This window comes from Lepisosteus oculatus, chromosome 5, assembly GCF_040954835.1.
Source record: "Lepisosteus oculatus isolate fLepOcu1 chromosome 5, fLepOcu1.hap2, whole genome shotgun sequence".
NCBI lineage: Eukaryota > Metazoa > Chordata > Actinopteri > Semionotiformes > Lepisosteidae > Lepisosteus > Lepisosteus oculatus.
Genome location: NC_090700.1, coordinates 44858107 through 44874879, shown reverse-complemented (window position 1 = coordinate 44874879; position 16773 = coordinate 44858107). Strand labels below are relative to the sequence as shown.

Here is a 16773-nt window from a genome sequence, read left to right as displayed (position 1 = left end):
TCCCATAATTGTGAAAAACAGGTTTACTGCACTGTGCTTACTTCTCCTTCTAAACACACTAAAGCAGACGTTTGTCCAAAACATCTTGAAACAAATGACCTTTTTCATCATTTCAACTTGGTTCATAGCATAACTCTTTTTCAGTCATCTAGACAAGGTGTGCCGTGCAAGATTCAGTTTTTATTCTAAGCAGACCGAATCGTTAAGGAGGTTTTGAATGCAAGTGTGAAATTCCTTGGTCAGCTCAGTAACACGTGCACCGTTTCAGAGTCTCCTTTTCTCACCCGATAATGGTGCACTGGAAAGACACAATGCCAATTCATTCTGGATTAGTGAAGAGCTACAAGAAATATCACTCAAGCTGCAGTAGCACATTTTCCTTTGTTACGTTTTAGAATTGAGAAAAATCTGAAGTGGATGTCTTTCCTTTTCAGTTCTCTATACTGTTTTAGACGCACTTTGTTAAAGCCTTACAAGTACAAATACAAGATGCAGAAGCTACTGAATACTGAAATATCAACACTACTGATGCTTAAATATCAAATAATAAAGGGAAGAGTAAAGCATCTCACTGATTTAAAATGGTAATGTTTTAAGTGATGAAAGGAAAACATCTGGTAAATATTTCAGGTGTTTTCTAAGGAAGAAATCAACATGTTTCAGGATGAGGAAAACCAAAGCTCTGTTTTGAAAGGGTTGCAGGTACTATAGGCACTGAAGAAAGACAAATCTCTAAAGGTTGGTGATAATCTACCAATGTTTCTTAAGGAAATGAAGGATTTTTTCATTAAATATCAAAGTCAATACAGCTAATACACATTGACCAGAAAATTACTAATATAGCCCCTGTCCTCAGAATCAAAGCAGTAATAAGAAATTAATAAAGTAATATGTTTTACTTGTGTTATATGTAAGAGTGTGGAGACAATGTATACAAGTTAACTAGAAAATATTATATAATGGAATGTTTTAGGAAAGGCAATTCTCTAGTAATTTGCTAAAACTTCAACTGTTACCGTTCACCAGATCTACCAGTCATTTCATACCACTATTAAGGGAAAAGGAATTGACAAACCTTTTCCCATAACTTTCCAAAGCTGCCGTCCACCTCGGGTACCTTTTGTTGCCACACATAACCTGCTAATACATATCCTGCAGGAGCAACACCTGGCAACCAGTTCAGAGAACTCATTAATGATCAAAGATCTCTCCAAGGTGATTGACATTGGCCTTTCTGCCTGAGTTCTTTGACAAGCATTCCAGATTCTCTATCAGTCCATCTATTTTCTAACCGATTCGTCCAATTCAGGGTTGGGGTGCAGTCAGAGACTGTCCTGGTATGCACCGTGGATGGCACACCAGTCCATTGCAGGACACACAAACCCAAACACGCACACTCACACTAGTGCCAATTTCCCAATCTATAAAAACATCAGAAGCCAGAATTGTTTTTAAACTAAAATCTTGCTTCCCATCAGCTGTCAATGATAGGCTGCTTTCGTTTTAAATTGCCCCATTTATTTGCCATTTTTGGCTTTTCACACATTCCTTAGAATTGGTCTCACTGATTTGCATTTGTTTGGACACCCATTCTCGCCTGCCGTGCCCTTATCATAATCTCCTCCTTTTGTTCTCCTGACCTGGCCATTTGCTTCATATTACTGCTCACACCTGAGGAAGCAAGTTTACAAAAGGAGGATTTGCCAAATCCGTAGCAGCCCCAAAGGAAATTCAAGAAAATTTCATTCAAGATTTCCTGGCAAATGACATTTTAATATAAATGTTGAATGCTGGTAGCAAATGCCTGTAAAGTAACAGGAGATTACAAGCAAGAGAAGACCTTTCGACCAGTCGTGCCTGTTTCATAGTTATTGTTTAATTAACTCACCCAGCTGTTTCTTGAAAGACACTAAGGTATATCTTAAACCTGGCTGTTTGGCAGAAGAAAATAGTAGTGTGACAGCTGCCTAGCAGAAAATACATTTTTCACATTGTGGTTACATCTAGATTTTCTATGAATGTTCAAGTAGAAAATCCTAAAGCTTTCTTGTTTTAGGTTGCTAGTGTTTGAAATACAATGGCTAAATTCAATTTGATGTTGGGAATGGTAGGGGATGTGATAAGGAGTTCCTTTTCTATGACGCAAAGTATTTTTACAGTGAACATGGAACTGCTGGCTGGTGACTGTTATATTACCGGTGTTGCAGAATGACTTAGATTTAGCATGCTTCTTTTATCTCTGATGTGAAAAATACCCTTAGGTAAATTAATGTGTGCTGCAATTTTTAATGTTCATGTCAGAAAACTGTTGTTGCCTGTCTGGATATTTTAGAATAAATTGTAATTGAATTTTTTGAGTTAGAAATTGGATTATTTAGTTAGTCATGTGTAATATAAATCTATACAATATAAGGCACTACTGACCGAAGCTGCTCTCCCAAATATAGGTTCCAAGGTGAGTGAAGCTCTGACTCAAATATTAAAAATAAGCCAAGCATGTGGGAGAAACTGTAATTTCTGCCCCATTTGTCCGCAGAAGTTTAATTACCCACAAGAGTAAGTAGGTCAAAGTAATCAATCAGAAGAATCTGTTTGTCAAGATAAGATGGAACTAGTGCAAAATTAACACTGGGAGCATTTGTTTTTTTGTCATAGCTGCTGAGTGGCATTTGATGTGTGCTGAAGTGTAGGGCCTTTATAAATGCTGAACCTAAAACACATTGTCCAATACATCTCCATCCATCTATTTTTGTACTTCTTCCAATTCAGGTGTCTTTTCAGTGAATTCAGAACTGAGCTGGGGCTCAGTCTTGTTGAATCTTTCTGGTTGTACTGTCCTTAGTGCTCCTCAGGTTGTTCTCCAGAAAGTAGGAGGAAAACTTCAGCATATCTAAGAAAAAACTGTTTTCACTTCAGGTGAAACTGAGCGACAGCGTGGCTGACATGAGCCAAAAAGGCCCGTTGAGATGCACTGGGGATTACTGGGAAGCAGATTTGCCACCGAGTTAACATAGTTTGACATTAGGGTTGAAGCAAATGGAAGTCTTTAGTTTGCATGAACTTAAAGACAAGCCTAATAAATTTAGCTAAAATGCAAATACTGTACAGGCAGCAAAAAAAGGAACAGTATTTAAAAATGTGTACTACTCTGCTGGAAACATTGAAAGTACTTATTTTAGATTCAGCTGTATTGTATTGCTTCTGTGCATCACTGCATTGAATGCTATCCTGTGGCAACTACAACGCTAAACGTAAGGTCAGGAAGGTACAGGATTGTAATATTGTCTGGGTCTTCTGTGATCTGTGAAAAGGACTTGGGTTAAAGATGTTTGCCCTCATGCCCTGCATTTTCTGCTCTGTTCCTTGTGTTAACATGCCAATATGTGATAAGACTTTACTTTTAGTCTAATAAATTTTGACTTTAAGCCTCAGTCTGCAGCCATGAACTGCTTCTGTAGCTCAAGAGAAGGATAGCTGTTTCATTCTCAAACTATAGATTCACAAAAGCCACAGAGCACTTTTGTACTGAAGTTTTACAATATGAAAATTTGCAGGAAGTACTATCATAACAGGTATATAATGAGGTCGAGCCAAAGTTTTTGTTGGAATCAGCCCAGGTTCTGCAGAAGTTACCAAAAGAATAATTTTCATGGAATTGCAGGTGAACCTTATCTGTGATTTTCTCAAGACAGTAACATTGTAACATTTTTTTTAAAACTGAGGTTTGAGGGAAGCAATAAGTAAACGTGACAATTATTGATTTTATTTTTCAGATTTAAGGACCTCGAGTTCTAGAGCATGTAGGAATTTATTTAATGGTCCTATAGAAAACAAAGATACATTGCCCGCCATAAGTACTGGGACAGTGAAATCAAAATTGGTATTTCTATTTTAGATGAAAATATGAACATGAGGCAAAAGTACAGAATGAGTGTAGCTGCAGAAACATTTGTCTGCCTATGTAGTGTATAAGAAAATTACTCCAGACTCTTCATCATGCAGCATGTCAATGAACCAAAACACAACTGCCAACACAACCAAGGAGATCATCAGGGGGGAAAAAAAGTGGAAAGTCTTGGACTGGCCAAGTCCATCTCCAGTTTAAATCCAACTGAGCATGCACTTCACTTGCTGAAAAGGAGACTAAAGTCAGAAAGCCCCCAAAATAAACAGCAACTGAAAATGGCTACAGCAACGGTTTGGCAAAGCATCTCAAGATAGTTTGGTGGTTTCAGTGAGTCTTGGACTTAATGAAGTTATTGTGTGCAATGGATTTGCAACCAAATACTAAACTTTATACTACACTAATTAACCTTTGTTAATTTGTCCCAATACGTATGCTTACCTAAAATGGGGAGATGTAACAATGGTTTCCGTTTTATTTGGTTTTGATCCCAAATGATCACAAAGTGCTTTACATATGGGAGGGGATAAACATTCACCACTAAGGACAGCTCCACCTGGAAGTCCCTCAGCAGCTATTCTGCACCTGCAGCCTGTAACACAGCAGGTCTGGTGGAGAAGGGTGAAAACTTGCTTCACCAAGTGAATTAAGGGAAATCTGTAGGTAGACCAAATTGTGCAAGCCCAGATACCAGCAGAAATATAGGCCCAAAGAATGTGATTCATTTTCCAAGGAATTTAATTGTATTCAGTGAATTTTTAAAAGCTTATACATGTCACACTTTAATGAAAACTTAAACAACCGATTACAATATTATTACAGTTGCAAGTAAAAGTTTCCATTGTTTTTGTTTTTTAATTTTTTTCTGAAAGTTTTGAAGCGCAGCTCTTTGCAAGACTTGCAGAAAGTACATCTAGTCCTCTTCTTAGTGTAACGATCAGCACAGTCGACTTATAGAGCAGCTGAGTTCACAGGCCCAGAAGAAAGAATACATTCACTGCTCCTGCCAAGCAGACAGGAAACAGTAGTGGAGTTTGACAAGTGGTGAGGGAGTATAAGCACGCCTCCCAGCCAATAGGATTCCAGCCCTTGTTGCTATGTGTGTTCTGAGTCTGCCTTCTTTGTATGCTAGAGAAAAAAAAACCCAGTGCCTTGCAGTGCAATATCAGTAAAGGAACATGCAGGCAGAGCCAGACCACTGCAGACATCTGGAGCCCTAAGATACTAGCAGTGTTGCCCAAGTGTAGCCAGGAGGCAACTTCCTTTACACAAGGGGTCCAGTATGGTCTACAATGAAAACAAAGGTTTGTACTGGATGCAGTGTTTCTTGGATCCTGTTATTACGCTTGTTTCTTATCTTTCATGTCTCTGTGATGTGACTAGGGCCAGAACAAAGAAAATAGAAAAATAGTGCAGAATACAGCACAATACTGTCTCTCTCCCATTCATTTTAACACTTTGAGGACTGATGTCTCATTTAGTTCCATGTTTATTTTTGATTGTTATTTCTATGATTTGCAAGGTGCTGACAGACTTGCCTATCAATTTGTCATCTAACAAGCAGAGAAATAGCTTTTTTAAATGGGTTTTTTGGCAATACAGGACATGGATATTAGAGGTAAAATTCTGTCTGTTTTGCTATTAGAATCTGCAGTTCCTTCATCAAAAACCTAAATTGTAGATAGCCTCTTTTTTTAAAGTTAATATTGTATCATGAATGGTTCTTGAAATTGTTTGTGTAATAAGAAAATGTATGTTGAGGGTTGTAGCAGAATGTCTCTTAGCGCGAACACTTTTACCTGCTCAGTCATATGAGTTATGCTGCTGTTGTAATGACCTGGGTATTGTTAAGTTGTAACCAATGGAGTGGGCAGAACTTTCCTTTTCATTACCCCATATGTACTGGTCATCCTTCTGACATATTCCTTTGAACTGCAGTGGGCCAAAAAGCTTGTTCTTATTTTTCCAAGTGTTTTTCTTCTCATGTCCCATCTAGAGCTTTTTTGCACTTCACACAACAGAAGTTTACATGTGCCTCAGAAGATCTATGAATAGTGACATCAGCATAACATTAGGAGGATGGCTAGAGCCATGATTAGAAGGAATCATCATTTGGAAATGTGAGGCAGAAATAAGAGCTGTAATGTAGGTTGCCATCATAATGAGGCAGAAACCAGTGCACCTGTAACTGGCAGAACCATAACATGGCTGCTGTCTTTCTGTTTATGACATTTAATGGATGGTACCTATTCCTTAAAATGATGAAAAAAATAAACAAAACATTTCTTATTTTGAGAAATCCTTTTTGTTGCAGTTTAGGTGTAGTTTAATTTTGTTTCAACTAGTTTTAGACGTTTTAGAGATGAGTACTCTATGTCCCGGAATCTTGCTGATTCAGTGGCTCGTCCAGTTGTCTTTTAGTGGAAAAACAAGGCACTGAAAAGCTTGTTGTCCCTTTTGTGTGTTTGCATTATGTAGGTCATAGCGCCTTTTACTCATTGAAAAGTATACTTCAGTTCAGTGAGAATTGTTGCATTAACAGTCCTGCTGCGAGGCAGATGCTGCTTATGCAAGTAAAATCCAGCCAATCGGGTGCAGCAAATGAGACCTCTGTCTAAACTAAATTTGAATGTCGACGGTTTCTGCTAAAAGTAACGACGTCATGATTTTCATTAACGACACACTTCCAGTCTTCGTGCTGTTTTTCCAGAGCTGGCAATTGATTTTTTTCCCTTTTTTTGCCAGGAGCCAGAGAAGCTTGACCGAAGTGACTTTCATTTTTTTTGCTAGAAAATTAGATAACAGATTAAAGCAAGCTATGGTTATCACAGCAAAGCAGATGGTCCCCGTTTCTTCTGTCCCCAATTTCACAGAACAGTACTCACATTCAATATGGAAATTTAAAGTTTTATTGTTTTAATAGGTGATCTAAAATGCAATACATTTTAAGAGCTTGAAATCCTTGACTGGCAAACACAAACCACATTTTTACACATTTAATAGTTCATGGACAAGTGTTTAACTTGTTGTGCTTAACAATGTGCAAGACATGTATTAACTCCTCTGACCAGCACTGTGTACTAGACTCAAATGTGCTTTTTGTAAAGGAGTACTCACGCCTTTACTTAACATGAAAACAAAATGACTTATTCATAAAAATAGACTTTAAACCCACATCACCCTGGCAAAAACACTATTAAGGCTTGTTACCTCTTTCAGAAAACCACATCCAGGAAAAATACCATGATGTCATGGAGTACATGGAAGCACGCTGCAGTAATAGAGTGTTTCCACCCTTATCATAATCTTGTCATATACAGGTACAGACATGCCTTTCCGTAACACTACCGAGTTGTCCTGGAAAAATTGAATTGTTTTTTATAACATTGACCTCAAATATTTGTTTTTTACTAAGAAATCAACAAGTATTTTCCCCAAATACTCAGGTTTTACATACCATCTTGCTCTTACCATACCATCTAGTCTTGTTAGTAGCTAATTGATACAGGGATCTCATCCAGTAATTTCTTGAAAGAAGCCTGTGCTTCAGCTTGTTTCAGACACCCATGACCCTTTGTGTTAACAAAACGCTGAAAAGGAGGTAAATTAAAAAACACTATGATTTTATTCCATTTCGTATGGAATAAATTCAGTGGAGCTACTCTGACACACAGGAGAACGGTATTTGAAAGCCTTTCAACACCACATTGGAGCCACATCAGGAGGTGAACAAGAGAGAGTGGGTTCTCCCACAAGCCTCTGGGATAATCTCTACCCCTGAACTGGAAACTTCACTATAGACCGGGCAACACAATGCAGAACGAAATATGAAAAATACCAAGGTGTCTTTTGGAAAATCATTACACTTGACGGTCATTATGAAAAGTAATCAGAGCTGGTTTCCTTAGGTTATAGGTAATATTAACCAATAGATCAATAATCTGGAAAAGGGGCAAAGATGATAAATCAACAAGTAATGGGTGGACTGTGGTGGCAAAAACCACTGAAAGCCATGAAAATGTAAAACCGGCTGATCATAGAAGAAACCTGCTGATTTCGCAAGATTTAGCTTTGATTATCTTTCCAGCTCCTGGCCAAGTGTTAAAATGATTGGATCTGTGGAGCTGTAACCTATGTATTCAGTCATGATCAGAAATGGAAAAAATGATTATTTTGTAATTTAATGGTACAGACTAAAAATATCAGGTTGAAAGTCATACTCATCTCAGTCATTTGGTTTGTACCCATCTTAAAATTGGTCCCAGATTTCATTATACAATGAATTATTGGTTTTACTGACTTACAGAGGGGAGAGGGTATAGTTATTGCTGAATGTCTGTTAAATCACAAATGATGCTTTTTCAGCTTGTATGAGAAATGTATACTAGATATGTGCTTTCTGGATATGTAAATACCCAACTGCACTATATATTAATATATGAATCCACTAATGTTTATATAATTACACTATATTATATCACAGTGCACCCACGCTTTACCAAATTAATGGAGGGAAGGGTTTTCTGATATTGCCAGCTGTTCATTAATTTACCAATATCCTAGGCTGCAAAAAGACTTGTATATTAGAAAAACGTTTCAGAAGTAAACCAAGTTTTTTGGAATGGTCATACGCTACTGGAAACTTGTTCATTATATCATTGAGGGCCCTCTGTCTCTTTTTGCACACAGTAATGGCAGGGTCCTTGCTACTTTTACGTCTTGGTGTAGATGTCTAGTGCTTGTAAGCTAGGGTATGTTCTGGGAGTAAACTCCCTAAGAGAGCAGTCTCACTGGCATTGTACTTTTATTCACTACTTCATGACATTTAAAAAATCACCAGAGCTACCCATCACTGCATCTGAAATTCAGTTTCATGTTTTGCCTGCAGATCACACTTCAGCACAACAGACATAACCTTTGGAGAACAAAAAAACCCCATATACTAACATTTGTTCATTAAATCCAAAGATCATTATAACAAGGGTTTAGTCTAATACTTTTGCTAACACTAAATTTACCATTCAGTTAGTGTCTGACATGATAAATGTATCGCTGCTGACACGCTAGTCAATCAAGCATCTCCTGTTGACACATCAATTCCAAGTTGGGTATATGGAATTATCATTTACTGGCATTAAAGTTTTTAAGAATCATTTTTTAAGTGTACGCAGATAGGGGGAAAGAGGCGTGTTGACCAGACCGTCTTTCTTAAAATTAATGTGGCTACCTTGCCAGTGGACTGTTCAAGAGTTGGAAAAGGGCACTAGAAGATGAAAACAGCCTTTATAACCACGTTAAAACCTACAGTAGGTTTTAGGAATAACCCCCTTAGGCCTTTTAGGTTTTTTAATCCGATGAACATAATAAGATGAACATACATGGCCTTGGGATTTTAAAAATGCATTAAATTCATAATCACTTTTGAAGTTGTATTACTAACATGGTCTCTGCTATGAACAACTTAGAAATGCAAAGGAAATGCAACATTCACACTCCTTTAAAAGTGTTCCTTGAAATAAATTAGTAATGTACTGTCCTGGGAAGGATATACTGTATGTAATACCATCCTACTGAAGTCAGAGCAATTGGATCTGAGCAGTTGCATGCTGCAGATCTTTTTCATGTTTGTCCATTTTTAAAGAAGACTATGAAAGGCATAAGTAAATTTTGTGTATGTGTATATTTTAGGAAATACAATATTCTAATCCTAATCTTGGATTTAATAACTGTTTGTTGTGGGTGTTTCATGGCGTGATAAAACCTTTCCCATATACATTACTTGGCTCTTACCAAATTCCCTATACAAATACTATACCTAGTTTTTATAGGTTCCAAGCTTCATATCCCTGTAAATAGGAGCTTCGTCGTGGCCCAAGGTTTTACATATTTATTTCTTTCATGCAGTCTTTCTGCATTTAAAAGGGTTTGCTTTCTGATTGGGTAGCAGTTGCCTGTGGGCAGCGAGTAAGGTCATATCTCATCAGCCCCAGTTGTTGGAGTGTTTACTTGTGAGAGCATTGTGCTGACATGCTGCAAGAGGTCGAATTCCAGGATCCTGCACATTGACTTCACAAGGTTATTCAAGGATGCCTCATCCCTTTTTGAACTCGGCTCTTTTTGTTACAGAGCCTCAAGACTTGTAAGATATATGCATATATATATTTAACTTCAGCTTAGATGTTGTTCACAAACTAAGATCCAATGTCCCATTTAAGAATTTTTTTAACATGATATTTCCTGCAGAATATCACTGGTAGTAAAACCTTCAGAATTTTCCTACCACAATTATCTCTTTCCTTTATAGACCTAGGCTTCGATGTCTGCTAAATTTGGACTTTTCGTGTTTTGCATCTACCAAGTAATTGTATTCTAGCTGGATGGGAACTATATGAAGTAAGACCTAGTTAAAACATAAAAAATGTTGAGTTATATAGCTGTAGGTCTGCTGAAGGTGGAACCTGAAACGTGGGGAATAAGACCTTTAGAAAGCGGCCAGTGAAGGCACAAAGTGTGGATTGCACCAAATATGGCGCACCTTTGACATGTCGCCAGCAGGCAGTAAACAGCCTGCACTGCTCCATGGCCCTGTTTGAAAAGCTTCACTGCACAACCGATCTGGACTTCCTGTGTCTGGAGTACACTCAGTGCAAACACAGTGCTACTTTGGGATTAGTGGGAGACTGCTGCATAGTCTATTTTAATAAGTCTTGGTAAAATCTCTAGTATTTTTAAGGATTCAGGACTATTACTTCTTGTGATTTAAATCTTTTGCTGCTTATACTCTGTACTTGTATGTATATGTCTTTTAACTTATTTATGTAGAATTTTCAAATTAGTCTTATTAACAGCTAGAAGTCTTTTTATAACTGTATTAGTGGCATAGGACTGAAGTATAAACAAGCCAGTGTCTTATCTGTGTTTCATCTCCAAGTGCTTTTAGGTTTCACAACCTCTAGTTCCCTTGAGTTGTATCGTGGTGTTTAATAATGCTTTGTAAAATCTGTAAATAAAACTGTAGGCTTTCTAGTATTATATAGCTGTAGCTGTATTGTATACCTTTAATGTTAACTTTAGTGTGTTTAAAAATGCCATTGTGAAAACAAATTTGCCTTTATGCTGTTAAGTCAGATGTTGAATTACTACTACTATTACTAATTTATTTCTGCTGTACATTAAATGCAGAAAAAGCATCATACCTCATGGATCTGTAGAAGTAATAGTTTTGTAGCATTACTTATAAAATGTAGTTAATGATAGTTATTATTCGAATATAAGCTAATAAATTTCAAAAGAACATGTAAGTGTTGTAATTAAGCTGTAGTATCGCTTTACGACCCCCATTTTTTATTAGGTAGATCTTTGATTATAACATTTAAATGAAAGCCTTAAGCTTACAACTTTTCTTTCACTCTAGTGTTTAGATTTCAGATAGATAGATAATACTTTATTAATCCCGTAGGGAAATTGATGTGTTACAGCAGTCCAGCCCAAGACAAGCAAAACAGACATCAGAATAGTTATAAAACAAAAGACAACAAAATAAATCAAAATAAATAAATATATAGGTGTGTGCAAAATGTGTTGATCATAGTCACTGTAAAAACAATAAAATATGTGCAAAATGTGCATAGGTTTATACAGACAGATTGTCCAAAAAGTACAATGGAGTAAACATGTTGTCCATGGAGGAGCAAATGAAGGGCTAACAGTCCTAGCCTAGGGCAGCGTTATACACCCTGACAGCCGACGGGAAATTTTTATGGAAAGATGTTATCTTTCCATAAAATTGAAATAAATGGATTGTTCTTTTGAATAAGACACTTGGATCCTGTTTATCATTTATTATTATCATGGTGTTCAATTCTTTTTGTGGAAGAAGGAGGGGTGACAGGCGGTTTCAGGGTGCGTGCTCCTGTTTTAGCGGTGCTGTGGTATGATAAGCTGTGTGCAGTGGGGGAATGGGCTCAGTGGTTATATTTATCTTTAGTGCCTACAGTAAGAAGCTTTCATGTGTAATTGGTTCTTGTGTAGTAATCTCCTGGTGCTGCATTTACGTGGTACAGGTTTAAAATTTTCATTTGTCATGCACTAAATACAAAAACAATGCTTTTAAGTTCAGACTGATGTCTTAAATTCTAGCAGCTGCTGAGATTTCAAGGTCTTAATATTTGTATTTTAGTATAAAAGGAAATCAGTGTAGCATCACAGTGAGGATTTATACAGTTATACTGCAAGATTGTTTTATTTTGTCTTTGTTTAGACATCCTGATGTTAAAATAAATTCAGTGTGACTGGTAAAGATAGCCTTCCTATCACAATTTAAATATTTATTTTTATTACAGAAAGAGGGTGAAAGGCATTGAAGTCCCTTTACTGCCCATGTTACTCGGGTGATGTGCGCTGATTTTAATTTAATTTGATGCATGACTGTCCTTGAGTTTATTAGTATTTCAACACAAAAACCCTGGCTGTATGGAGCCAGCAGTTGCTGTAGTTAGAGGTAGTCATAAACCAGTAATGATGATTTAACCTCCTTTCTAGATTAAATAAATCAAAAGAAGACCCAAGCAGTTAAACACTTGTATAACAGACTGACAACGTGTTTTGAAGGCCTGTAAAAAAATTAAAAACCTTAACAACTCAGAAAAGTAAGCCTCAGTGTATTTCATGGTTAAATGTTAACCCTCCTTCTGTGTTGCTTTAGGATTTGCACAAAATGAATATCTATTGTATCAGTAGCTCTGTTGAAAGAGTGTAATGCTTATGAATGTTAATAAAATCTCAGCCCTACACAAATACAGAGATTTATGAGGAGAGTGGGAACAGTATTTCCTTGTTTCAGCAGTAAGTACAGATTATTTAATAAGCTTATCTGATTGCTGTGTGTCCCAAAAACAGCATTATCTATTAATGAGAGAACTGTTCTCAGATGAACACATGACACTCTGTTTTTCTCCCCCCAAGAGGATGCTGGGAAGGGACAGCTGTATGAAGCATGTGTGAATTGTGTAAGAGGTAATCACAGGGACCTCAGTCCCCTGCTCTTTACCTACTGCAAGTTTCTTCTAACTCTGTTTAGAAATACAAGCTTATCTTTGTAATCAGTGGCAGAGAAGTTTCAAGATGATATTTAAATACCTAAGGCTGTAAGTACAGTTCTGTTCAAAAGTTAGGGTTATTTTTAACTGTATTCATTTTCTTTAGGTGTATTTCCATAATCATTTCAGATATGGTAAAAGGTTATCTAGAAAACTTAATTATAACATGACTCAAATGCTATATAATCTAATATAGTAGCCAGTTTTTGTAATATTTTACATGAAAACAGAAGGTAAATATGGGAATATAAAATAGTTTTCACTTGAGTGAACCAAATGTGAGATGGGGTATGAGATGTTTGTGTGTAGATTGTTTGTACAAATATATATAGCAGACACACAAGAAATACTTTTCCCGTTTTATCATTTACCATTATAATCAGTATTGTTTTTTCTTTAATTTCTTTCAAGATCAGACCTACAAAATAACAGTCCTGATATACAGTGCCTATTCTAAAGTTACAAGTAATGTTGATGATTGCTAGTGTCTCAGTATAGTAATGTATACTTTTTACATCCTCCAAAAGGTGTAATTACAATTGTAGCACATTAAGATGACTCATGCTCGGTGTAGTTCTTTACTTGATGAATTTTCAGGGGTCTCAATTTCGCACAACATGAAGAGAAACCAGTAGCTCAAAAATCTGTAGCTCTGAAAAAACAAGGATTTACAGTCATGTAGTTTTTTGTAAGCAACCTAAGGATAGGTTGTTGTTGTTTTTTTTAAAAAAGAAAAACTTTCTCAAGAACGCACTTTCAGTGAGGTAATGTTACCTCATCAGAGCTGTTAGAAACACATCCCCACTGAAGCAATTGTGGTAGTTCTTGAGAGATTGTACTATTTGGGAACAGCCTGGGTAAACAGAAGCCTGTTCTGTTCTGTGGGATCGCTGTTACATTGGAAAAGGGCCCTGGGGCTTCATGTGACATCTGACTGGCTGATCTGTAGGCTCTACCCTAGTATCATACAGGGGTGTCCCTCAAAGTAATAGATCTTCTCAAATGACTTTTAGTTCCACAAACTAAATGTACACAGAAGTTGGATTCAGTAATATATTAAGAAATGTTTCTGGCAAATGTCATTGTTTTTTTTATTTTTGTTTCCAGTATGTTACTATAAATATCAGATTAAATGCCCCTGCATATACACATAAACCATTTTATCTTGAGAGCATTTTGGAAATGTATTAAATGCAACAGGATTGATTTGACAATAGACAGTTCGGAGCAGGTCAGGACAGTTTGTGTGTTCTTCTTGCAGTGCATATTTTCTTGCCTGTTGTGAAAGAAATTGGTAAAAATCAGCTTTCACATACTGGAATGTGGGCTAGAAAATCTGAACTGTTCCTTAGTAACTGGGTGAACCTGTAGCGGGCTAGAGAAACAAGATTCCACCTATGCAAATAAGCTTCCCCTATATGTTCCTGAGCATCTGGAAGCAACTTAGAATGTTTTCTTCATTCAGCCTTTGGGCTTTGTTTGTTTTTGAAAACAGACAGATATGCTGTCCTTTGTGCTCCTTGGAAAGATCATTGTGTTTCATCTTTTTGTTGCCCTGGAGCACATTGCCTTGTTTTGCCTTTCTCCCATCTTGCGACGTGTTACCTCTAACCCAGTTCATTGAAAGCGCCTGGCCAACAAAGAACTTTGAGTGGGAGTATAACTCCACAGTCCAAGCCAGCCCAGGCCCAGTTTCTGATGACTAGAGCCGGTGTTCTCCATTCTCTCTTTGTTGACTAGTTTCATCACGTGCAGGAAGCATGGGGTAAACTTCAGCTGAAGCAGTTGTGACTCAGAGGTGATGTAGGAACTGTAGTATTGCAGAGACTGACAAGCCCAGGGTGTGCTGAATTTCTTGCTAATCATTACCAGCTGTCTGAATCTTGGTTACATCTGCTTGCATCAGCTGGCAAGGGTTTTTATCCAGGAAGAAAAGTAACAGCAGCTGCCTGTTGCAACAGTGAAAGATTCCACTTGTAAATGGGAAGAAAAGGTCAGGTTTCCATGTTGTTTTCAGACACTTTTGCTCAGACAGACCTTAGTACAGTATTTTAACTGTTTCTTTTAAACGTTTGGAACATGCTACAGCTACAACAAATACACCAGATGTGGTGATTTATATTTCAGAGTAAGGGTTAAAAATGATAGAATAACTGCATCTGATATCAGTTCTTCAGTTTTTTTACATTCATTTTTGTATTTTTATTTTGAAAACTGATGTTTTTTAATAATACAAAATATGAGAAGTCTTTCAAAATTCACTTAATTGAAGGCTTGTGCACATTACAAACTGGATGCATACACTTGGTGAAAAAGAGCCCTTTATTCTTGGCAGCTAAGTAACGTCCAAGTGTAAATTCTGGCTAGCAGCAGATCCTCTGTCTGTCACCATAGAATTTATACAGATTGTAATGTTAGATTACAAATGAGCTGAAAGGACAATGAAAGCCATAATAGGTTGATGCAATCTGAAGACCTGGGTTTATACAGTGGCAAATACTGGGCTCCTACATGAGTATTTTAGAGTAATGACTAAAAAGCAAGTTTAAATTTTAGCATCTTTGCTTTGATTACACCACAATCTAAAACATGAAACATGTTTCCAGATGAATAAGACATTTAAATTATTTCTCAACCATTGGCTTTGCAACTCCACAGACAAGCAAGTAGTCATGTTTGATTTTTTTTGTCATGTAAAGTTTTAGTATGTTCTATGGTACGCTAACACATTTTTGCTGCACAGCGATTTGGCTGTTCTTTGTCATTTCCATTAATTTGGTTTAGTTATGGATAGATATTCAGGTTTCTCTTTTACACTGGAGCCCCTTATTAAAGTTTCTATTGTATGAGAGTAGGGAGCCATAGTGATCCAACTTGAAAAGCAAACGGATTTGTCAGGTACCTGATTGTCTACGCAGAAGAGCAGGGCATTCACTCTTGTAGTGTTTGCAATGTTATAGAAAATATTTTGTACCATGCAGTAGGTGTAGCAATTTTTTATATTTATAAATTAGAAAAGGGTCAGACAATTCAGTCAGTGAAGGACCAAAAAATGTCTATGGTTGGGTAAGGGAAAGATTTGTATTCATTGATAGTCTTGGGAGTTCCTGCTGGAGGAATTTTAAAAAAATCCTGTCATATAGGATAGATATCTTAATTATGTACGATTTAAATTTGCAGGCATAATATACCTTCTGAAATCTATTGTATTTCACCACATTGGAGTAGTTAGGTGTCTTTTTTTCTGGTTATTTTTTTCTCAAGTTAAATAGTGCTGTAAAATAAAGAGTGCTAGTTCTTTGCTAATGTTAGTATGCAGCTAAAATAATGTGCTTTCTTTAGGAATGGTTAGTCATTTTAGACCATACAATTAGTGGAGCTGTAGTTAAAATACTAAAATTAACATCATAATACGAACATTAAAATACAGTATTTTTTGTTTAGACTACATATATGTTGTACAAAAATATTGCTGTTGGTGTTACTTTGTGGGTTTTTCTAAATAAATGCTTCTAACATGGGTTGAGGTGTTTCAATTTTTCACTATAAGTAGCATCTTCCTCTCTATATTAACATTTGAAGGCTGCAGTTTAGTTTTCAGTGTGATTTCATTTGACTGTGATCTTGGATTTATGAAAGTTAAATATCACAAGCTTTTATATATAATGTGTAATATAATTCAGAACATGTCTCGGGATAAAGGCTGGGCATACTTTAATACTACGATTTTCATTTATACAAAGTTTCACACAAAGTTTATTATTTATCCCA

At 36.6% G+C, this 16773-nt stretch overlaps 1 protein-coding gene across 3 annotated transcripts in view; it reads left to right on the top strand.

The window, feature by feature from the left end:
- atosa (atos homolog A) overlaps nucleotides 1-16773 on the top strand; it is a 37996-nt gene that overhangs the window by 5739 nt on the left and 15484 nt on the right. The window contains exon 1 of one of the 3 annotated variants that reach the window (XM_015343032.2): nucleotides 5074-5208. The exons of the other annotated variants lie outside the window; for them this stretch is intronic. Within the exon in view, the coding sequence (XP_015198518.1) occupies nucleotides 5187-5208 (22 nt within the window). The 5' untranslated portion in view covers nucleotides 5074-5186. Of the gene's footprint in view, nucleotides 1-5073; nucleotides 5209-16773 lie in introns of those variants that run through there. 3 annotated transcript variants of the gene reach the window in all.